This window comes from Abrus precatorius, unplaced genomic scaffold (assembly GCF_003935025.1).
Source record: "Abrus precatorius isolate BTA unplaced genomic scaffold, Abrus_2018 Scaffold11, whole genome shotgun sequence".
Taxonomy (NCBI): Eukaryota; Viridiplantae; Streptophyta; class Magnoliopsida; order Fabales; family Fabaceae; genus Abrus; species Abrus precatorius.
In genome coordinates this window covers 27,973,814-27,996,510 of record NW_020874303.1, presented here as the reverse complement: position 1 = coordinate 27,996,510, position 22,697 = coordinate 27,973,814, and the positions used below count along the sequence as shown (strand labels likewise).

Below are 22,697 nucleotides of genomic sequence, written 5' to 3'. Positions count from 1 at the left end.
CTCCTGAATTATCTTATAATTGGAACGACAAAGAAAGAGCATAGAAGGGAAATAGGTAATTTAATTCCAGGGTTGCTATATTTCCGAACTTCGGCGACATTTTAAAAGATCTTGTTTGATTTGATGCCTGTTGTGCAAATTAAAATTAATTCCGTCCGAAAAGTGTTACAAGTTGGTTCTTGATTTCTGACAACTTTTCGGCCTAAGAATTGGAACTAAACAGAAATTGGTTTTTCTTCTGTTCCTTACTACCTACAATTCACAGTCGTGTGTAAGCTACACATTGGGAAGAAAGTCTAAAGCTCCCTCTGGCGTCTGGATCTGCGAACAAGGTAAATACGACCGTACACCCATTGTCTACCTAATCTTGAAACCGATTGCTGCAAAATGATAACATCATTTGTCAAAATACCTGTAGCTTTTGCTTTACACTATGTTGTCATGCTTTTATTCTCTTTACTCATAAAATGAGAACTAAATAGCAGTCTAATCTTATGAATTCCCTCATGCAAGAATTAAAACAATCTATGTTATTACCTTCTCAACTTTGGTGCGAAATTCCAATAAGCATTCACATACATGACAATCTGATCTATGTGGTGAGTTATTATTAGCCTTGTCTGTTCTCACAAATGCAAATACCTTCAAGAAAATGAATCCAATCAAGGGGAGTGCTTTACGTGAAGTTAAACATTAAATATGTGCTTCATTAGCTGAACAATTACAAATAGGACCACTTGGTCGAGGAATAAGATGAAAAAGAAACCAGAGACGTGGGAAAGTCTATGTATAAAATGTAGTGACTGACCTCTTCTCCACAATTTGGACATGAACCCTTTAGTGCCACCAAGTCATTCCTCCACAGGCCTTGAAGCACCTTCACTGTGAGAATGAGCAGTTAATGACATACACATATACAGGTGGTCACATTGAAAAATGAATGATCAAATAGCTCTTCTTGAGTTACTGAAAAACTCTCCCATTAAGAATTTGATTTGATCAATTGAACTATATCAAAGGGTTTGTCGTTTACTTTTAACTACTGCTTGGAGATTAAATTTGAAAATTTAGACTTCAGATGAAAAATAGTAGCAAAAAGGAGATTTACCTGAAGCTGAAGCAACTGGGTACCCAATGAGCAAACCCAGCACCATGAAGATAATGCTATTCACCATAAAAAGAAGCCCTAGTCCTGATGCCCGGCTACCATATGATAATCCTGAATCGAATGCATTTTTATGGGAGTACAATATGGGCCCAACACATGCTGAACAGCCAAGTGCAAGAAATAGGGACCATGTGCATGCCAATGCTAAAGCCATGGACAGATCTTCCTGCCCTACATCCATATCACTCAATATTCAAATGAAGAAACCAAGATAAACATAAAAGGAAGTTATTAACATTCAATAGAAGTACATCATACACCAATAGAGGAAATAATTCCGCCAAAACTAATAACAGAAATTGGTGAATTTTAATGAATATGTGATCATATACAGCCAGAAAAAAAGAAGTTAATGTGAAGCGAAGAAAATTACCTCAGCATCAGAATATGTTGATTGCCTCCTGATACTGCATCGAGGATACTTGACGACTGACTTAGAACCATACCACTTAAGCTTCAACTGTTTGAACAAATTAAGTTTACACAAGTAAGGGCGCGTTTGAGAATAGTGCTTAATTAAACGCTTATTCAATAAATTTTTCTTAAACGATAGATTATATCGTGGATTTAATAATAAAAATTATTGAAAAAAGTTGTGATAAGTTTTTCCAACCATGTCCTAAGAGGCATACTGGTGATGTGAATGTTAAGCAGAGAAAGATATTAGATACCTCTACTCTATCGAACATGTCATCAACTATCAAAGGCTCTCCACTGTAATATGCATCCCGTGCCTATATGAAAAAAATAATTAATTAAAAATTAATAATCCAACTTCATTAGTCCTTGCATGGCTATTGCCTACGTAATGTTAATCTTTTTTTTATAACTTAGTAGAAGACAGATTAAAGGAATAATAGTGAGTATTAGTGAAAAGGGTGTTGATAAGTGTGGAGAAAGGAGATTACTTGAGAGTAAAGAGCTTCAAGGGTCTCTTTGCTGGCGGAGTGGAGGGGGCCAACGTATATGCAGGAAGGTCCACGGGGACGGTCGTCGCAGGTGGCGGAGGCTCGAACGGAGAAGAAAGAGAGGGGGCGGTTGCTTCTGATTCTGGACAACTGAACCACGTTCATTCTCAAAGCCATCACATTCCCTCGTGATTGTTTCTGATACGTTTCAGAATTGCAAAACAGTAAGAAAATAAAACAAATCCCGACCACATATTTAGACACCAATTGTCGAAATTGCCCCTCTGTATTTTTGGCGGCTAAAGTCTTGTTTGGCTACTTACGTTTCTCATTGCATTTAGTCTTTTTCATAAGAAATTCAGATAATTGATATAAAAAACAAATGCGTTTGCCGGGAGTCGAACCCGGGTCTATTGCTTGGAAGGCAATTATCCTAACAGTTGGACTACAAACGCAATTTTGGAAGGGCTTTCAATTATTTTTTATTTATAATTATATTGGCTATAGTTTGTGGACCACAGTCAATAAATACCCTTGCAATGATTGCTTATGATACCTATTAATTATCCTCAATTCTCATCCATCCAATTCAAGTATGCGTGCGAATTGCAAATACATGAAATAATCCATCACCGGTATAAAATAGTTAACATAAACAAAATAGAGTTGTATATAAATTGAATTATTTGTTAAATATTATAATTTAATTCTCTAAATGTTAAATTAAAACTCAGTCAAAAAATACCAGCAAGAAAAACAAAAAAAGTTACAGCCTTTTTCTCTCTATTCTAAGGACGTTTGTTCATGATCCTGCTGCTGTCACGAAGGCAGTGTCCCGATTATGTCGATAGTCTGAAAATAAAGAAACAAGAACGAAGAGGAAGAAAAGAATGAGAAAGTTGTTTTTGGCAATCAAGGGAAAACTGGGAATGAACGCAGCAGGTATTGCTTCGAAGACAATGCAGGAATTGCGTTGCTTTAGGATGCTGAAGTAAAGACAGGGAGAATGCTATCCATTGAAGTCCCTTCTCCGTAACTCGTAAAATTGTGTTCCTTCAAGCATGCGTTTGCCATATACGATAAAATGAAAGAATAATAATATAAGCCCTTACAGATTATCCGTTTTTAAATACTCTCGTAATAGAAAATATACAATATATATATATATATATATATATATATATATATATGAGTTAACGATTGTATATATATATATATATGTAAAAGAATAGACAATGTATTTTTCATTCATAAATAATTCGTATTATTACATGTTAATTAATTTGAGGGAAACTCAAAATATAGTTTAGTCAAATACAGTATTCAGACAATTTTTCTCTTTTAAAATTCACAAATATTTGACCAGAGACTGTTGTCGTCAAAAGTTACCAATAAAATAATGGAAATAATACATCACACTAATTACATAACGACAAAAATACATCCGCAGCGGGCATCTCGTGCAAGAATTTATATACAAAAAAATGTTTTTTATTTACATATTTTCAGTAGTATTCCTAAAATAAAATTATTAAAAAATATATCATTTTAGATGTACAAAAAAAATCATCTTAAAATAATCATGATCCTAAACTTAAAGCAATGTACTATCCAGATTTTTATAATAATATTGACACACTGTCTCAATTACACAATATATTGCATTTAAGTTGATTACTCTTAAATCTTGTCCTTCTTATATTATAAAACAATCTTTCAATTTCATTTTCATCCAAAACATAAACTATATTACATAACAATAAGCTCGATAGGAATTATTTATAACTTTATGTTTTCCTTTGGCAGGAACAAAAGCACAGTACAGCTGGTAGAAGAAGATAGCGTATGGAAATTGGAAATGTGAAGCGGGTTCGTATAATGCAATGGGAACACAGTACGTACGCATTCAATTAAAACTGTACCCATAAGTTATAACATTTTTTTCATATGACAGGTATCCTTCACCGAAAATATTTTTTAGTCAAATAAAATTATTATAGATAATAAAAAATTTCTTCCGAAGTAGAAAGCTTATAACTTTAATAACTTATATCTATCTGATAAATAAATAAATATATATATATATATATATATTTATTTTTGAAAAAAGAGAGAGAAACAGAGAAAGAAGAGATTGGTAGCAACTGAATGTCTGAAAACATTGGCATGGTAATGGTAAATGGAAAATGGTAATTGGTAGATGTCATTGATTTGGTGAACAATTACTCTCCCGACAGTACCCAACAGACAAGAGTTACGAGATTGCCAAAACTAAAACAACCAAGGCAACGCCAACAACCTCATTCCTAACTTCGTTTAGTTTTGTTAGATTCTCGTAACTCCGAAACTCCCTATCAACCCATTCCCAAATTTATTTTCATTGGTGGGTGCAAATTATTATTATTAATTACAGCAATGCGATAGAAAGTTGAAATCTTTGTGAAAGGGAAGATCATGGGGACCGACCCATCTTCTGGCACTGTGGAGGTTCAGGTTCATCCACGCCGTGAAAGCACCACCGTTCATCCGGGACGGGGTGCTCCGCCCGCTCCTCCGCCGCGGGATCGTGACTTCAGCCTCTTCAAGCGGTGGTTCCCATGGCTGGTGCCGTTGTTTGTGGTGGCCAATATTGTTGTATTCATCATCACAATGTATGTGAATGATTGTCCCAAACATTCTCTGCCTCATTCCTGTGTTGTTTCCTTTCTGGGGAGATTCTCCTTTCAGCCCCTCAAAGAGAACCCCCTCTTTGGCCCTTCTTCCTCCACGTTAGTTCTTCTTCTCTCTTCAGTTAAAATCAATTTTTTATTAGCTTAAGGTTATATGTTAATCATATGTTATACATGTTATATTTATATCACGTATGGTTTTTGGTAGGCTTTTTCTTCTTCTCTGAAATTTCAGAAATATATGTAATTGGCTGGCTTTCATCTTAAGTTCAACTCAAATTACATTATTACGATACCTAATGGATAGTAATTAGTGCCAATTTTACTAACATTTAGATAGGTATTGCTGTTTTGATTGTGCTATTAACATTTTTTTCTTTTACTTTTTTCTTTAGATTAGAGAAGATGGGGGCTCTAGAAGTGGATAAAGTGGTTCATAGGCACCAGGTTTGGCGGCTTTTCTCTTGTATATGGTTGCACGGTGGGGTTATCCATGTGCTTGCCAACATGTTCAGTCTTGTTTTTATTGGAATTCGGCTTGAGCAAGAATTTGGATTTGGTATGGTTCTGGTAATTATCCTTGCATTAGTCGAGTATATCATTTCCCTTTTAATGATAGAATTTTCACCTTATTATGGATTTGTGAGCGAAATATTGTGAAAGAAACTTAATTGAGTGTTACCACTACAGGAATGAAAACATTTTTTACCTTCTCGGTTTCAGACTGTAATTTCTATCTTGCTTGTCCTTTTGTAGTTAGAATTGGATTTCTATATGTGATATCTGGTTTTGGAGGGAGTTTGCTGTCTGCTCTATTCATACAAGAAGGTATCTCTGTTGGTGCTTCTGGTGCATTGTTTGGCTTACTAGGAGGCATGTTATCGGAGCTCTTAATAAATTGGACAATATATGCCAATAAGGTGAATGAATCAACAAAAGTGTTAAATTCTACAGTGCTTCCTATTAAATAGTCTGCTCCATCTTTGTGTACAAACATTTTATTTCTTTTTCAATTTTTTTATTGTTTTTCAGTTCGCCGCATTGTTGACTCTTGTAGTCATCATTGTAATCAATTTAGCAGTTGGAATCCTTCCACATGTAGACAATTTTGCTCATATTGGAGGATTTGTCTCTGGCTTTCTTCTTGGATTTGTCTTTCTGATTCGCCCCCAATTCAAATGGGTTAGCCAAAGGAATTCTCATTATAGACATGGCGCACGTCGGGTGAAATATAAACACAAACCTTATCAATATGTACTGTGGTTCATATCTTTCATTGTGCTGACTGCCGGGTAAGTTCTCTTTCATTTATCTTCTTCGTTTCTGTTTTGAATATTACCCTCTCCACAGGATTAGAACTTTGAAACTTGTTTCCTGAACACTGTTTGGTTTAATATTAAAGAAATTTGCTAGGAAAGGGTTGGTGTTGTTGCTTCTACGTGAGTGTTTGTTCATCGACCTTACATAGGCTTTCTTAGTCAGACATGAAATGATTTATAAATATATGCTACAATGGTATATTGATTCATAAATCGAAGCATTTTTTATGAGTGTTATTTATTTGTATATCCTTCCTTCATCATTGAATGTCATATTTCTTATATTTTTCTTCTACAGAAAAATTTATAAATCCATGCTACAATGGTATATTGATTCAATATTATGCCTGTGGAGTACTGTTTATGTTATCGCCTTTGAGATTTTATCTCTGTTGAGTGCTTTGCAGTGTACATTTATACATTAGGCTCCCAAATATGAAAGTTTGATATTTTGACAGGTTGATTACTGGGCTGGTTTTGCTACTTCGAAGTGTTAACTTGAATGATCGTTGCTCGTGGTGTCATTACTTAAGTTGTGTCCCTACCTCAAAATGGAGCTGCAAAGCACAGCGAATTTATTGTGAGGTGAGTACCCATTTCTTGTGTACTTTCCATCCAAACAATCCTAGAGCTGTTAGCGAATGGAATTATATGATTTTGTTGCCAAATCTGCAGCAGACAAAAATCCTTACAATTTCAATCACTTTATTGTCATACAGCGACTTTTTTTTATCTAAGTTGGTTTTCATACTGATATTTTCTGTTTCAATGATGCAGACAAACCAAATTGGAAACCAACTTAACATAACTTGCTTGAGCAATGGGAGAAGTGACGTTTTTCCTCTTTCAAATACTAGCTCTTCCCAGGCTCAACAGCTATGTTCTCGACTTTGCAGTTGATAGATACACATGCAACATTTCTTGATTCGATGCCATTCAACAACTTGTGTATATATGATCTATTCTTGCTACTACAGAGGAAATCTTCTGGATTGCTAATAAGGGTGGCTGTGTCCTCCATTATATGAGTATATATTCTTGACACTGCTAGAGGAGAGGAAGGTGTATTTGATTAAAGAAGCAAAATAATTCTCAAATATTGTAAATCCTGTCTAATGGATTGATCCGAAGAAAAACAAAAATGTTTTAGATTTTCAGCTTTGGATCTTGTTACGGGTCAGTTATCTTTGTTAAACAACATCTAACCCAAAAGCTTCTATGTTTTCCTAGACATCAAATATCTTCTTGATAGCCTTAGATATGTGCTGTGTTATGGTATCTCTAATGATACACTTTAAATGCAATGGCATCGAGGCTTCATAACGGATTTCTGGCTATTCATTATTATTGGGCTCAAGTGACGGCTTGTGCAAGTCTTTGTTTGAAAATTAACTTTAGGAGATAAAATGGAAAAAAAATTATTTGATGTTAATATTTATTGAGAGTTTTAAATGTAGAGAAGAATTTTTATAAAATTTATAATTTTTTTATAAATTTATGTTTTTAAGTTCTCTTAAAATTAAATGTTTTCTTTTTTCTTTTTTCTTTTTTTCCTTCTCATTGTTTACTTTTCAAACTCTTTTTAACTCTCAAACTAAACTTAAGGAGCTAGAAATATATGAATCTATTTAGTGAATTGCTTACAAACTCTAGGGTACTTGTATGAATGTTGAATAATAACTAGATATAATTTATAAAGCTTTTTAGGAATCATATTCCTAAATTTCCCATTAAATGCAAAAGGGAATGCCCCTTGAACTTAGGGGTAAAATACATCCAATTAGGACAAACAGTCAAACACCTTGTAAGAAATTCGTCGATGAGCAAAATCTCGTCAAAGATTGAAGTTCGTCATTATGCCACATTCTTTCCTAAATCTCGATTGTTAAGACTTATTTTACTCTTACTTTCTGACACGTTCAGATTCAATTCGGTCTCCTTTAAAATATAACGAACAGAATGAATCGTAATAAAATGCATTTCATTCCATTCCATCTAATCTAATAATTTTCTTTTATTCTCCTTTAACTCAGGGTATGGACCAGTTATTTTTTTTTTCGTTCTATCGAAGACATGAGAAAAATGAATGATAATTCTATATCTCTTCATTTTGTATTTTTGTTTCATCCCATTTCATTGCACATTGATAAAATGTCTAAACATAACCTTAAAAATAGAGAGATGAGTGACCATCAAGCCGACCCATGCTTGGCTCCACATGATCTCTATCAAGAGTCTTTATATTAACTCTATTGCGGTATTGCCAATTGGCTTAGCCAGGTTGCACAATTCCTACATGATGCCTTGAATAGATGAAGTGCTATGATTTTTTCAACGGCTTAACACTGATTAGTAGTTCAACACTCTTGTCATAATTGGTTACGGTTTGTAAGTGTATTTGATGTGCCACCTAATCTTTCACAGTTGGGTGAATTCATCAGTCCTGTCATGAAGATAGGAGCATTGATGCTTTATAGGGTAGATGGTTAAATGCTTCATGCCCTTATCACCTCAAATACTTACCCATGATTTTGCTTCAATTCAAGATTCTGTGGCCCCGCTTTAGCATTCTATAACAAGTTGATGGTGTGGTAGTTAGTACTTCATATGCTCAAGTATGGTAGTTAAGAATACGGAAAAGACTATAAAGAAGGTAGTTGCTTGCTCCATAATCTTTGGAACCCCAATAGGAGAAAAAGAAAAAAGGGAAAGACAATGTGACATGGTGCTTCTATGGCATTATAACATGAAGCTTTTACGATATATGATGTCAATTTGCTTGCTTAAGAGAAAACTCAGCTTTCTAGTAAAGTTAAAAATTGTCTATTGATTTGTGGGCATGCTGAATCCCCGGTTCATTGAAACAGCAAAATGGTCCAAAGTTAAATGAAGGGCAAGGCTTATAATGATTGTATCTGCATGCATGCATGCCATGCCCACTTCTGAACTTGTACTCTGCGACATCATCATAGTTCCTAACAATACATTTTCAAAATTTCTTGTTTAATTTTTCAACACAAATTCATTCTTGGCAAAGTTGACATGGGCATCACCGAGTGCTAGGCACGAATTGTCTCCTCCATGTAGGGAAATTATGTTAGAAGGGGCTGAGTTTGAATCACTGTGTTATTTATTCATGCAAATCAATTCATAATTATAATAGTTGGATGGGAATTGCCATATCACCAGCTCTTACATCATTAGCTGATCTTTTCTGTTACTCCCTTTTATTTACTTTTCGATTAAGATAGGTAAGAAAAATTTAAATAAATTATTAAATAGCCCGAGTGATAATAATAATTAAAATAAATAAATAAATAAAAATAAAGAACTGCTGTTTGGAACGAATTATTTAGTACGAATTCCAAGGAGCAGATTAAAAAAAAAGAGTGATTATTAACACGGAGAACAATAACCATACACATAGGGGTGTGGTTTAAATTGAGTCAAATTAGTACATTTTTGTACCAAGATTTTGTACAATTTAGAGTTCATTAAAAAAATATATTTGACAATTATTTCTAACTTCTATAAAAATACTAAAACTAGTTACCATTACATTAATATTTTTCTTTCTTATTAACATGAAAAGTAAAATTAGAAAATATAATTTACCTAGTCAAATTTTTATACTACAAATAAAATTGAAGAGAGCATTTTCAAAAATAGGTAAAAGTAAGGAAGAGAAAAACATACATAAATTTTTTAAGACTTCAAAATGGCACGAAAAAGATTGCCCAAAACAATTAATCTTTATGGAGAGAAACTCAGAATTAGAACTAACCAAATTAAAGCGAACAAAATAATTGATTCAACTGTGAATTAGACCATTAGCCACTTTAGCCAGATAATCAATAACGTGTCTGAAAATTGATTTGAACCGAGCGAACCGACCCAAGATGCAAAATAATTTTCTGTGTTAAATGTATAGCCCGGTCAACTGAAAGATTCTTTAAACCAAAAGCTACTGTTTTTACCTATTTAATAAGTGATCTGATAAACATCACTTTTATACAATGTAAAATTCATATTCACATTTTGGAGGGTTATATGAAAATCATTTTAGACATAATGTTACGCATTATTGTTATTATTATTAATTTGTGTTAGATCAGTTGGGTAATTTAAATAACTAACAATTTGCCTGTCAATATTTTTCTCAATACAGCGATTTATAGTTCAAACATGACACTGCTGTCCGTGTCCTGTAGGAAAATGTTCATTTCATAGTTTAGGGTGTAATGAATGAGTTTGTCCATTTGACTGACAAAGTTGCCACCTCTTTTGTTAAACTGGTATTGTTCCCTCTATCTGTTGTCCATCCCTTCCCTGTACATTCATTCCCAAGTGCAGGAATTTATTCCATCATAACAGTATGCAGGTAGGGTCATGTAAACAAAAGCCAGAACAACCCCATGATGTAGTGTTCTATTGTGTTTTCCACCAGGACCCTTCCTTCAATCTTGGTCAGAGTATTTAAGAAAGTGTAATCTTGTATTTATTTTATCGTGTGTTTTAGAACATACAAAAAGAATTAATATATATATATATATATATATATATATATAATTTTATTAAAAATTTAAAATAATTAATAATATTAGATATTTTTACTAAAATTTAACTATTTTATAACCTATGGATATACTTCGCGGAAAGTTAAAACATTCAATAAGCTCAACTAGAAAATTGGGAGGGTAGCTCAATAGCTGATTAATTAATGGAATTTGGTTTTTTTGAAAGTAAATGATAACAACTGTATATAGTGAAAAAGTAAAAATACATTGATTTGAATTGAAGTACTTTTAAAATTAACAACGAATGCACTTTTATTTTTTCATTTCACTAGAACTAAATATTAATTCACACCGATGTATCCTGAGTCCTTCCTTGTTAGAATGAGGTGATACTATTCATGGGTCTTGGCCCAACCTCAAATGTTGACAAATAAGGTGCATTGATAGTCATATTTTAATATCACATGGCAGGAAGATAGTTGATAATGATGGAAATGGATAACCTTGCAAACCCAATATTTGCAACTTGGTGGGACACCCCATCTTCTCTACATCTCAGTGGATAGTGTCTATCCTTCATCTCACCAAATACCACATGCAACCTTTAGACTATTGGCCTTGCAAGGTGAAGTCAATTATCTTTGCCCCACTTTGTCACAAAGAGCATGTGCAATACAAGTGCATTCCAAACCTCATCCACACCATTGCAAGACAAATCAAGATAGAGGAGTTGAATTGCATGACCTCTTGGTCTAAATTTGATCTGTTAATTCAACACTTTTGTTCATGTTTTTGGCTAATGATAGAGATCAAGATGCTTAGACTTGTTGACTAACTTTATTCCAAGTATTAATAATTCATATTTTAGTTAAAGAGAATGCAACTATATACAACCAAACCACTGTATAGGTTTACTATACAATTCAAAATGGGAAAAACTCGTCATGGAATGCATTTGGTCATCGATAAGCCAATAAATCAAAAGCATGTTGTATGCCTCCTACAATTAAGCCTATAAAGGTGGCACCAAATGCCCCCGATCTCTAAAGTCTTTGTTCCGTATTGTACCGTGGGAATTATGGTGGTTGTGGAAAATGAAAACAAAAAAGAGTCATCCAACGTGTAAAATATTCATTCAAAGTGAACAAATGAAAAAGAAAGTTAGCAAATAAGAGTGATCAAGTACCATATAATCCCTATTTCGTACCTAATAAGCTATCGTATCAAAAACAACCCTCATGCATTCCATGATCAAGGTTTTTCTTTTTTAACAACATATCTTACTCTTGCTTTATTCAAACACCCTGCCAATTTCTGCAACTATACATGGCAATCCAATTCAATTTGAATTTTAGATATAGGTCTTATCATGTATAGGATATTAAGGGTTAATTCTACATTGGTATGCTCAGTAGGTTCTAAATCATTAGCAAGATTTATTCCACTAACTATGTCTTCTAATGTTTGTTCAATGCGATGTTTTATTATGCTAATAATACGGTTTGCCTTCCATTTTATATGAAAAAAAAAATGTCTTCATGGTGATAGGAATCAGAGACACAAGATGAAATAGTTCGTCCTATATTGACTTCAAAGTTCGAGGAATTACATGTTAGCAAGTTACCAACCCCACAAGTAAAAACAAATAGACACGGATTAAAATGCTTGAGTCCAATGGGAAACATTCCAAAAGCATATTTATTTTCTTACGCCAAGCTATTCCTGTCGTACATAGTTAAATACGGAATCATCATTTTTATTTAATTCATATAAATTGGCATTGGGACATTATATTAAGTGAACTATAAAATGGTATTGTTGACAAAAATAATACAAACAAAAAGAAGGGAATAACGAGAAGATTTTCAGATTACTAAGGTCAACGGTCGATGTAATTTGTTTTGTTCTCATGCTCTAAACATATTATTTTATTCACTCACAACTGTATGATATTGGGTTAACCAGCGGCAATTAATTAATCCAAAGATTAGAGTCTCGTGGTATGTGTTTTAAACTGGTTATATATAACTTTCTTTAAATTCCACTTAGTAAGATTTTTCTAATAATAATAAAAAAAAAAAAACTTATGATCTCATTGAGAAGAGTAGTTTTTCTTCCCTAAGAGTATTTTTTATAATCCAATTTGGTAAGGGGAAAAATAGGCAAGATAAACTTAAAAAGAAAGAATATACTTTAAAAACAAAAAAAATGTATTAATATTGTCGTATTGGGTTGTTCTTCCTTTTTGGTTTTTACAACAGAAGTTTAGGCTTTAATTGTGGGTTGAGCACTAGGGCTTGCATTGGGAGGGATCATTATCACGACAACGGGAACTTAGCATTGCACGATGATGATTGATGAAGCACAAGTCACAGTCATGGTTGGTCCCGCATGCAAAACATCTTACAGGTTACCATAGCTAATAGTATAGCGAAGGCAATGGAATTATTGTATTAATTAGAAGGTGATATATGTTTATCTGTTGAAATTGAGTATATATGTTTATTGTCTTGATACTGTGGAGTCTTGTCAACAAAGCAAGAAAGATGTGCAATCCCACTACCAAAGTCAACCTGATTATCATCTTCCCAGAGGGAGTCTATTTTATTTTATTTTTTTCACCTTTAGTTAATTACCTCGTAATCATATTTCCACGCGACCAAACTTGATTATCATCTATACAATTTGAATTTCAATCCATCTATGTTGTTCTTTCAAATCATTAATTATTAGTAACAAACAAACAAACAATTGAGTGTTAATTTTCGAATTGAAAAGAGAAAAAGTAATGCAGATCCGAGTGATAATGGTAGGATTACCTTTTCACAGCAGAAGGGTCATGACAGCTTAAAAAATATTTGTTATTAGCAACGAAGGGCATGTAAGAATTAAAGATAATACAGATCGGATCCTCTCCAACTAAAATCTTCACCATAATCTAATAATGGTTCACATTAATAAAGCTAACAAAGTAAAAAATGATCATTTTAATTCTTACATATTTGTGAGATTACCAATGTATCACAACTCCTAAGGCATGTTTCACATTCTAACTGCCAAAAAAGTTCCCATATAAAATAAAATATCAAACCTTACATACATATATTTCTCCACATCTATTTTCCTTATTATATAGCAGTATTGGTTAAATAATGAAATAACGCTACAGGGAATGCAATTTCTACTGAGTCATACTTTTCAGGTTAACGTACTTGTGTTTTTACTCGGACCAGAATTTTCCTTCTTTTCAAGTGAGATATGTTTCTATATTTTGACAAAATGAGAATGTTCCAAGAGGAGGAATCAATGATGAACAACTACCGAAATATAGGAGATAAACAGGAAACTGGTCATCATCAATCATCTTTTGAGATTTGGAGCATCCAATGCTACAAATAAAAATATCTCCTAATCATACACAGAGATTTTTATTTTTTTTTAATTATGAGAAAAAAACTAAAATATAGTAGAGAAATTTATAAAAATATGAAAAAATTTCAAAAATTGTTTAATTTATTTTTAAAAAATTGTTTGATTTAAATTTTTTAACATATTTTGAAAACACATCATTGACAATTTTTTGTACTATGTAACTTTCCAATTTTTTTTATTCTTAAATTTCTGCACTTCACCTCCAAAAATTGCTATTAGCGATTTTTTAAATTTATATTTTTATATTTTTTTTAAATATCATATTTTAATATATATATATATATATATATATATTATTTAGAATCTATATTTAAAATAATTAGCCATATTTTACTTAAAAAATAAATGCTTTTCATTCATTTTTTTACACAACCAAATTCCCTTCCCACTCAATGCAACTCGCTTACTCTTATTTAATACTTGCTTTTAGTGATCACTCGGTGTGTTGACTGTCTACTTGATTTCATTATTGTTTCTGCATATTGTTTTCTTTACTTATTTTTCTTACTCTACTTTCTTTGTTAATTCGAGGGCAATTTTTATTTCGTGTCATTTGATGTAGGAATCAGTAAAAGCATTGTTTGATGGGAGTTTTTTTTTCTTTGACAAAATGTGCATTGAAATATTTGTTTTTAATGTCTGGAGGAACTTAAATTAATTTTGTCTTTTTTATAAAACTTGAAAAAATAGCTGGTGGAAATGGAAGGAGCTGGTTGGAATCTGGAAGCATAGTTGAAGATTCTGACAAAAGTGGAGAAAGAAGAAGCTGTGTTGTGGACTATAATTAATGGATGTGTGCTGTGAGGCCCAAATCTTGAGACCTGAGCGATGATTAAGGGGAGAAGGGGACCCACCACCCACGCCCCATTCTCAAACCAAAACCTTAAACATTTTTAAAAAATTATTGTCTATAATAATTTATTCAGCTTAAATAAAATTACTTGCAGTGAAAGATATCTTTTTTTATTATTATTAAAAAGATGATTAAAACTAATGCTTTTAGGCTATATTGTTTTTTTAGCAATTGTATTAATATATATATATATATATAAGTTGACGCGTGGCACACCCACATTTATATCATAAATTATATCGTTCACCAACTCCAATCACAACCCGGATATCACGGCAGGTAAAGCCAGTCTCCCAACCTTTCTTTCAACATAATCATAGTATTATATGTTCTTTAGAGTATTTTCTTTTTAATTATAAAAGGTTTAAAGGAATGGAATTTATCATATTTCAAAGTATTGAGGTTTAACCAACGTTTATAATAGAAGTACTTACTGTTACCGACCATTGAACTCGTAACTTTTTATAATTTGAACAGAGAGTGGTTATTCCATTTATTTGAGTACCAACAAAAGCTTTGCAATTACTACTACGTACGAAGTTCATTCCAAGTCTAAGTAATATTAACGTGACAAACTGTCCATTGTTCAAAGTTTACGTGTCCTCTATTCTCTGGTCTTAACTTATTGAATATAAACTGCATAAAAAAAATATCTTGTATATAAAGTACCCCTAGTTCAACGATGAAAAAGCTGTTGTAAACTATTAATTTATGGCCTCTGTAGTAACCCTGCGATTGGTTTTCTTGTGACCCATCCCTCATCGTTCAGTTGATTCCAGGGAGGCTTGTGTCCATGGAGATTGAATTCCCCACAGATTTGGTTCGTTTATTTGTCCTTTTCACATTGTCTGTTGGAGGATCATGTCTCTCTCACTATTAACGTCACAAAAAGTAAATTTAAAAAGATTACTATCATATTTTATTATTACAATTTTTTACTAATTTTTATATGCCATTGTTAATAATTATTTTTAATATACTGATTAACTAATTTTAAAAAATATATATTTGATTACATTAAAGTTTTTATAAAGAGGTTTATTGATTATACTTTTAATTTGTTAACCAGAAAACTAAAGATACCGCTTAGTATATTAGTACATTTAATATGGAGGACATAGAAAAATAAATAACTGAGTTTTAGAATTACATAAAGGAGGCATTTAATTTCACCCCTAAGAAATGGTGGCATTTAATAAATGAAAGATGAGTTTGAGAATTCCGAATGTAACCCCTGTGAGTGCACAGTGCACAGTGCACAGTGCACAGTGCACAGTGTACCTAGACCTTCCCCACCCCATAAGTACTCCCACTACCCACTCCTTCCTCATTCCCATATCTCTCTCCCCTTTTCATTTCTCTCTCTGTTCCTTCAGTGACAAAACAAAAAGCAAAGGAGGGGAATGGGTGTGGTCAGTGTGCTCTATGTTGCTTCCCTTATGTCCTTAATGTGGATAACAGAGGCTCGAATCCCAGGTGTCTACACTGGTGGCGCTTGGCAAAGTGCTCATGCTACCTTCTACGGAGGAGCCGATGCTTCCGGCACCATGGGTACGTACTATGTACTATGTAAAATGTAACATATTCATGGTTTCTGAATAAACATGTAAAAAATGTGTTCTAACTGATTCAGGAGGAGCATGTGGCTATGGAAACCTGTACAGCCAAGGGTACGGAGTGAACACAGCAGCACTGAGCACGGCACTGTTCAACAGTGGACTTAGCTGCGGAGCATGCTTTGAGATTAAGTGTGCAAACGACAAACAGTGGTGTCACTCTGGAAGCCCATCCATCTTCATCACCGCCACTAACTTTTGTCCCCCAAATTATGCTCTTCCAAACGACAATGGTGGATGGTGCAACCCTCCTCGTCCGCACTTCGATCTTGCCATGCCCATGTTCCTTAAAATCGCCGAGTACCGAGCCGGCATTGTACCAGTCGCCTATCGCCGGTACACGTCTTTTATTTTTCTTAATTATGAAAAAGTAACCAATGAATGAATTTTAATTTTTATTGGCCTAAATTTCGAATAATTATATAGGAAGGAGGTGGTTAGTGGTTATGAAATGTCACATTAATAGGATTGAGGACCGCAATGTGGTAGTTAGGGCTAGTTGTTGGCTACAGTGACTATGTTGTGGAAGCCAATAATGAATATTGTGTTGGTATTTACGCAGGGTGGCATGCAGAAAGCAGGGTGGTATCAGGTTCACGATCAACGGTTTCCGTTACTTCAACCTGGTGCTGATCAGCAACGTCGCGGGTGCAGGGGATGTTGTGCGCGCCTACGTGAAAGGTTCTCGAACGGGGTGGATACCAATGAGCCGAAACTGGGGCCAGAACTGGCAGTCAAACGCCGCTTTGGTGGGTCAAGCATTGTCCTTCAGGGTCGCCGCCAGTGACCGTCGCAGTTCCACTTCTTGGAACATCGTTCCACACAGTTGGCAATTTGGTCAAACTTTCACTGGCAAGAATTTTCGTGTCTGATCACTCGCCACGCGCCTTCACATTTTGATTTTGTTTTAATATATATTATTGAAAAAATACAACATTTTATTTTTTGTTTGGCTTCCCACCAATTAATATCTATTTACAGTTTTACCCTTTTTGGCGCCCATTTTCATGGTTGATTGATGCTGATCTTTTTGACTGCATGTTTTGGAGACTGTGACGGAGTGCAGAGGAAGGTCTTAAAAAAAGAGAGTGGGTGAATGTGAATGAACCAGTGTGTGACAGCTTATTGTGACAAGTTGTTGACTTTTGTTTCTCATTGGTGGGATTGATATTTGATTTTTTAATTTGTAATTGGGGTTTCGCGCGAGGTTGCTCTTTCCGAATTGGATGGTAGACTAGTGGTGTTATGTTACCTAAGAAGGGGAAAAAGAGACTAGGAAATATGCTGAAGCGGCTAAGAAAAAATGGTAGCCCGCGGCTAATGAATATTTTAATGGAATGAATGATGCTATTATACATTGTTTCATGCCTCTCAGGAAGTGTGCTATGAAGTTATATGAAGTCCAAATGGAAAAAGCATTTGGTATGTTTCCTTCTGGTTCATGCATTTGCTCTCTTACCTTTTTTCCTCTCTACTTTGGGTTGGGTGCATGCATGTGTGGGTTGGAAAAACTAGATGTGCAGTCAGGGCAAAAATGTTGTCAAATGAACAAAGTAACATTTCCAAGGATCTGGATTCAGTGCAGTTCTCGTCAAATTTTTGCCTAAATGCAAGATGCAGTTCGTGCGGAATTGCACTGGATCCGATCCCATTTCCAACTACTAAGAATATAGCTGTCATGTTAAAGAATATATTCTATTCCTGCATACAGCACATAACTCTGGTTACCAATTTGCTTTTGCAAAGCTACAAACCTAAAATGGAGAGAAATACTCCCGTACTCAGTATTATATGTAACTATAACCAACCTTTGGCACTATAATTTTGAACCAAATCCAATTTTGTTAGAACAAGAACGTAAAATTTAAGTTCGAGATCAGTCAAATTCCAACCACCCAAATGAAGCCTCAAGTTTTCCTTCGCTTTGACAATTTCCATTGCTTCATTAAATGCGAAACACCCTCTTTCAACAAAGCCTTCCTTCCTTCCTTAAAATTCCAGAGCTCCGGTAATGGGTATCTACCACTAGGGTTGTACTCGTTCAACTCCATCAGAGCTGTAGTAACTGCTCCAAAGACCTCATCACCAAACTCATCTTTTAAGGTTCGCAGTTTTTCATCTTCTTCATCTAAAATTTCCTGTCCAACATACACAAGCAAGATTGTGATCCATGCATGAAACATCGGGGAACAAAAACGTGCAAACGAAGTGCTGAATAGATGACCAACTCCTTGCTTGCCAATAGATCTTTAAACAATATCTACAGCACACCAAGCTTTGTAATAACTACTATGAAAAGATACATAGCATTTTTCAAGAATCACTTAGCTTGGATAAGCAATCTGGTGATTTCCGCACTTAATAACCACACGAATCATTTACTTGGTATAAAAAAGGACAACTATTTGAAAACGTACCTTGGCATTCCCTTCTTTATCTGTTAAAACTCTAAATGGAAACCAGCTTGGATCTCTAAGATAATCCTCCCACTGCGAGCACAACTCCACGGCTTTCACATTCACTTCATCATCAGAAAATTTTCCCTTAGCTGCTTTCACAAAGGGCATTCCATCAAGCTCCCCCATTCTTTTCACACCAATAAAAGCCCGTGTCTTGGTCTTCCCGAGCCGCTATGAACAGAGAAAATAAATCACTTAAAATACAAACAAAACCATCACCGCAACAGTAACAAAACAAGCTAGCTGAACTACGGAGCATATTTAGCTAGAAGCCTAAGCAACAGGGCAGCATGAAGCCAACAAGGCAAAATAACTTGAGAAAATCTGGACTCCTGTAGATCTGATCAAATTCTACCATTTTTTTAACCCAAAATGCTAACTGATTAAATTAAAATCAATGCCGTTGACAAAGAAGAATCGAGCAACCACATGATTAACAGAAGAGGGCAGTACCAATGAAAAACTGCAATTATCAAATATGGAAACAAGTGTTAAAACACATGTATAGCATGAGTATTGCAAATACATGCAAACAGATGACTTTCAGTCATCGCTGCCAATCACCAATTTCATGTTCTGAATATGATTCCAACTCGATGATTAGAACGTTAACAAGTAGAATAGTATAAAACCAGTTGTGTTTCAACTAAAAAAAAGGCAGACAACGATACATTCTACAGAATATTACCAGATCATTTATACATATAAAGCCCCCTTTGTCTCTCAATTTTGAAAATGATTACTTGGAGAAGGGTTTTCAGTTGAAGACCTAATGACATAATTACATTAAAGAGATTCATACTTATGTATGGAAAGATACACATACGTGTATTAACGCCTTGCGTGCATCTTGCAATTCATCATTGGTTTTACGCTCCTTGACAACGAGAGTTTGATTAAGTTCTTCCATTCCTTCCAATTCCTCCTCCTTATCCTGCAGATCCAATTTAATTGCATCCATTTTCTTTTTCTCTTCCTCATCATCTCCCTTCATGTGTTCCATTACTTGCAGAGCTCCTTTCAATTGTTCAATTTCCAATTCCAATGCTTGTTTGGAATCAAGTTTTCTTTGTAGTTCATGAATTTTTTTATGCAGTTTCTCCTTTTCTTTCTGCATTTTTCAACCACAAAATGACATAGTCAAACCTAACAGATACACGTAACACAAATAAATTAAGTATAGTACAAAGAAGAAAATGAAATTTGTGCCTCCTGTTCTTCTGCCAAATGCATCACTTTCTCATCAGCCTTTTTTTGCTCCATTATTGCCATCTCATTCTGAAAACAGAAAGAGAAAAAATGAAGTTCATCGGTCTTCAAATATTTAAATAAGGGGAGCGTTACTTGGTGGAATTTGACACAAAAAGCTACACATAAACTTAAGCAGCCAAGACAGATTACTTTTTTCTTTTGAAGATATAATTTTTTTCTCTCCTTTTCATTTTGGGTTTGACGTTTGTGAAGACCATTCTCTCGCTCCTCTAGTTTCTTCCTCTGAGCTTGCAAATGCAATCTGGCTTTTTCATGATCCATAAAAACTTTCTCCAATCGAGCACGTTCACTTCGCTGCATCTCTTCAATTTCTAAAAAAAGGTGAAACACAGAGTAAGCTACCAAGAAAGATCACAAAATTACATGAACTACACATGAAATGACAAGATATAATAACAATGCAAACCAGAAGTTTTCACCTTGCAACTCAGGGAAACACACAGTAAGCTACAATGAAAAAAAGAAAAGAAAGAAACTAAAATGAACTTAAACAATTCACTTCAAGCTCCAACATACCATCATTGAATGACTTAATAATCTCCTCTTTCTCATCCACCGCTCTTTTCAGGGACACATTAATATCATCATATTTGCTGCATACCTGTTCCAACTTCTTATTCTTTGTTTTCAAGGTATTAGCTAAACCTGAGACAAGCAGTGATGTTTTCCTTCTGTCCTCTGCTTCTTTTCCAGAAACAGTCTTCAAATCCCCATTTTTACGAAGGTGATCTCCTATTTTACTTCTGGAGTTGTAGTCATCATCACGAGCCACCCATCCATACAGTCTATCCCCTCGGCGTGTGGAACTATAATAATCCTTCTTACCACAGTGTTGCACTTCAAAGCTCCTTCCAAAGTTCATTGCATTGGTGAAACCCTCCCAATCCTTGTTGAACTCCACAATGGCAAAGCCTGAATGTCCATTTCGATTCCACAATGGATGAACTCTCAAGGGATGAAATCCTTTCAGGGTAAACTCATCCTTCAGTTTGGTACCACTTTCTCCAACAAACCTTCCATCTTTGAATTCCGTAGCAATGTTTGCAACAACACCCATACAAGGCCAGACAAGCAATTGATCTTTGGCAACAGGCTCTGATCCAACATTCACATAGATATACTTTTCAATGTATAACTGAAGAGCAGAGTGCTTTGCTATATCTTTCATCCTCACGTCCTGTGAATCCCTGACAAATCGTGATGCATGTTTCAAAAGCTCGCTCAAGGAGTAATCCCGCTTGTCCTCGCAGAAGGGACACATATATAGTGACTTGGAGGTTTTGAATTTAAAGTAATCATTTTTCAAGTCTTCATAATATAAGCGTTCATAATATTTGAAGTCAGACTCACGGGTTCGTTCTGATTGACGAGACATCTGCAAACGAGAAATTTACGATTAATTGCAATGCATTTTTGGTAATGCTTAAATACATAATATATATACAAAAACTCGATTGTTTTGTTATGAGCTTTCTTGGAAAGGCAATAAAAATAAGTTATTGTATTTTCAAATAGAGTTAAACCACGCATTGAACCAAGCACACATAACACAATAGAAAATTAAACAAGGAAACCGTTTTCGAATAAAGAAAAAGCATGTAGTGTAATACCTTGTGCTGGAAGAATAGTAACAACGACGGTCACAAGTTTTGACGAGGATCAAAGCTCAAGATCAAAGTATGAGGGCGGAATTAAACGGAGGAGAAACGGTAAACACTGCAGAAGCCGAAAAGTTGTTACCCTTGGCTCGTCCACAACCACAGGAATATTAGGTTTTCATTATGAAAATGGAATTGAAAGAGCAAGCGAGAGTGAGAGATAGAGGTTTCTGTTCAAATTTGTTGCTGGAATAACAATAAATCTTCTGCTATGCCAGTGCGCGCTAGGACTCCTGTTTGTTTCCAACTTTCCATGAACATTCCATCCTCTTCTTAGGGTAAACTCCCTCAACTATTTAACGACTAAAGGCCTTTGAATTTTAAATTATGTCGTTACAAGATTTTTCAAAAGTATTTTATTTTTTTCTTTGAGTTTTTATATTTTCGATGAGTAGGTTTTTTAAATAAATTACTTTTAAAATAATATTTTTTATTATAATAAGAATAATAAAATTAATTCACAATTATTAATTTCTGAAACAAACATTTAAATTTTTAATTTTAAATAATTGACTAAAACGAAAATTACCTTTTCTTTCTTTTCTAAAACTTTATGTATGAATTTATTTACTTATTTTATTGTAAAAATAAAATCTCCCCAGCTCGTCTCACTAGACTTCTGTAAAATTTCATTGTAAATATATTTGGGTGACTAGTTGCTAATTTTGCGCGACTAATTGAGGAATAAAAAGTTTAACAAGATTAACTTGATGTTATGATAGAATTTTAAGGATTAATGCAACAATTAACCACTTAAAAAGCTGTCACAATAACACTTTAATTTGAAAAACAACATTCTAAAACATCAAAACAACCAATTTAAGAA

General features: G+C 34.1%; 4 protein-coding genes and 1 non-coding gene across 10 annotated transcripts; 2 read left to right on the top strand and 3 right to left on the bottom strand.

Moving 5' to 3' along the window:
* Positions 1–72: 72 nt before the first annotated feature.
* LOC113855127 (PGR5-like protein 1B, chloroplastic) lies at positions 73–2,283 on the bottom strand. 4 transcript variants are annotated; one of them, XM_027486618.1, is made up of 7 exons: positions 2,077–2,283; positions 1,840–1,902; positions 1,542–1,628; positions 1,109–1,334; positions 809–882; positions 538–642; positions 73–380 (listed from the first exon to the last, which is right to left on the bottom strand). In XM_027486618.1, exons 1-7 carry the CDS (start codon positions 2,251–2,253, stop codon positions 297–299), a joined length of 816 nt encoding a protein of 271 aa, XP_027342419.1. In that variant the 5' UTR covers positions 2,254–2,283; the 3' UTR covers positions 73–296. The 4 variants fall into 4 exon arrangements, with proteins under 4 accessions (XP_027342419.1, XP_027342420.1, XP_027342422.1 ...); XM_027486619.1 differs by having other exon boundaries at positions 1,542–1,601; XM_027486621.1 differs by lacking the exon at positions 1,542–1,628.
* Positions 2,284–2,459: 176 nt separating this feature from the next.
* On the bottom strand, positions 2,460–2,531 carry TRNAG-UCC. The gene has a single exon. It is a non-coding gene; the product is annotated as a tRNA-Gly (tRNA).
* Positions 2,532–4,373: 1,842 nt separating this feature from the next.
* Positions 4,374–7,383, top strand: LOC113855004 (RHOMBOID-like protein 1). Its single transcript, XM_027486418.1, has 6 exons — positions 4,374–4,844; positions 5,141–5,304; positions 5,502–5,665; positions 5,778–6,037; positions 6,523–6,649; positions 6,842–7,383. Exons 1-6 carry the CDS (start codon positions 4,531–4,533, stop codon positions 6,962–6,964), a joined length of 1,152 nt encoding a protein of 383 aa, XP_027342219.1. The 5' UTR covers positions 4,374–4,530; the 3' UTR covers positions 6,965–7,383.
* A 1,427-nt stretch (positions 7,384–8,810) lies between these two features.
* On the top strand, positions 8,811–17,925 carry LOC113853548 (expansin-A4-like). 2 transcript variants are annotated; one of them, XM_027483965.1, is made up of 5 exons: positions 8,811–8,841; positions 12,443–12,470; positions 16,353–16,417; positions 16,500–16,818; positions 17,045–17,354. In XM_027483965.1, exons 1-5 carry the CDS (start codon positions 8,811–8,813, stop codon positions 17,352–17,354), a joined length of 753 nt encoding a protein of 250 aa, XP_027339766.1. The 2 variants fall into 2 exon arrangements, with proteins under 2 accessions (XP_027339766.1, XP_027339765.1); XM_027483964.1 differs by lacking the exons at positions 8,811–8,841; positions 12,443–12,470 and having other exon boundaries at positions 16,073–16,417; positions 17,045–17,925.
* A 100-nt stretch (positions 17,926–18,025) lies between these two features.
* LOC113856165 (factor of DNA methylation 4) lies at positions 18,026–22,169 on the bottom strand. 2 transcript variants are annotated; one of them, XM_027487875.1, is made up of 7 exons: positions 21,824–22,169; positions 20,730–21,588; positions 20,343–20,524; positions 20,151–20,219; positions 19,768–20,052; positions 18,900–19,112; positions 18,026–18,620 (listed from the first exon to the last, which is right to left on the bottom strand). In XM_027487875.1, the coding sequence occupies exons 2-7, from the start codon at positions 21,586–21,588 to the stop codon at positions 18,390–18,392; spliced, it is 1,839 nt and encodes a 612-aa protein (XP_027343676.1). In that variant the 5' UTR covers positions 21,824–22,169; the 3' UTR covers positions 18,026–18,389. The 2 variants fall into 2 exon arrangements, with proteins under 2 accessions (XP_027343676.1, XP_027343678.1); XM_027487877.1 differs by lacking the exon at positions 21,824–22,169 and having other exon boundaries at positions 20,859–21,508.
* Between the last annotated feature and the right edge of the window lie 528 nt (positions 22,170–22,697).

Excerpts from the sequence above, each read along its gene's own strand:
- LOC113855127 (XM_027486618.1), bottom strand. The coding sequence starts at position 2,253 with ATGGCTTTGAGAATGAACGTGGTTCAGTTGTCCAGAATCAGAAGCAAC. Across the intron at positions 1,335-1,541 it reads CAACATATTCTGATGCTGAG|GAAGATCTGTCCATGGCTTT; the intron begins GTAATTTTCTTC and ends GATGTAGGGCAG. Across the intron at positions 643-808 it reads GTCCAAATTGTGGAGAAGAG|GTATTTGCATTTGTGAGAAC; the intron begins GTCAGTCACTAC and ends ATTTTCTTGAAG.
- LOC113855004 (XM_027486418.1), top strand. The coding sequence starts at position 4,531 with ATGGGGACCGACCCATCTTCTGGCACTGTGGAGGTTCAGGTTCATCCA. Across the intron at positions 6,038-6,522 it reads TTCATTGTGCTGACTGCCGG|GTTGATTACTGGGCTGGTTT; the intron begins GTAAGTTCTCTT and ends ATATTTTGACAG. Across the intron at positions 6,650-6,841 it reads CACAGCGAATTTATTGTGAG|ACAAACCAAATTGGAAACCA; the intron begins GTGAGTACCCAT and ends TCAATGATGCAG.
- LOC113853548 (XM_027483964.1), top strand. The coding sequence starts at position 16,270 with ATGGGTGTGGTCAGTGTGCTCTATGTTGCTTCCCTTATGTCCTTAATG. Across the intron at positions 16,418-16,499 it reads CGATGCTTCCGGCACCATGG|GAGGAGCATGTGGCTATGGA; the intron begins GTACGTACTATG and ends TAACTGATTCAG. Across the intron at positions 16,819-17,044 it reads GTACCAGTCGCCTATCGCCG|GGTGGCATGCAGAAAGCAGG; the intron begins GTACACGTCTTT and ends GTATTTACGCAG.
- LOC113856165 (XM_027487875.1), bottom strand. The coding sequence starts at position 21,588 with ATGTCTCGTCAATCAGAACGAACCCGTGAGTCTGACTTCAAATATTAT. Across the intron at positions 20,220-20,342 it reads TATATCTTCAAAAGAAAAAA|AATGAGATGGCAATAATGGA; the intron begins GTAATCTGTCTT and ends TTCTGTTTTCAG. Across the intron at positions 19,113-19,767 it reads CACGCAAGGCGTTAATACAC|CGGCTCGGGAAGACCAAGAC; the intron begins GTATGTGTATCT and ends CTCTGTTCATAG.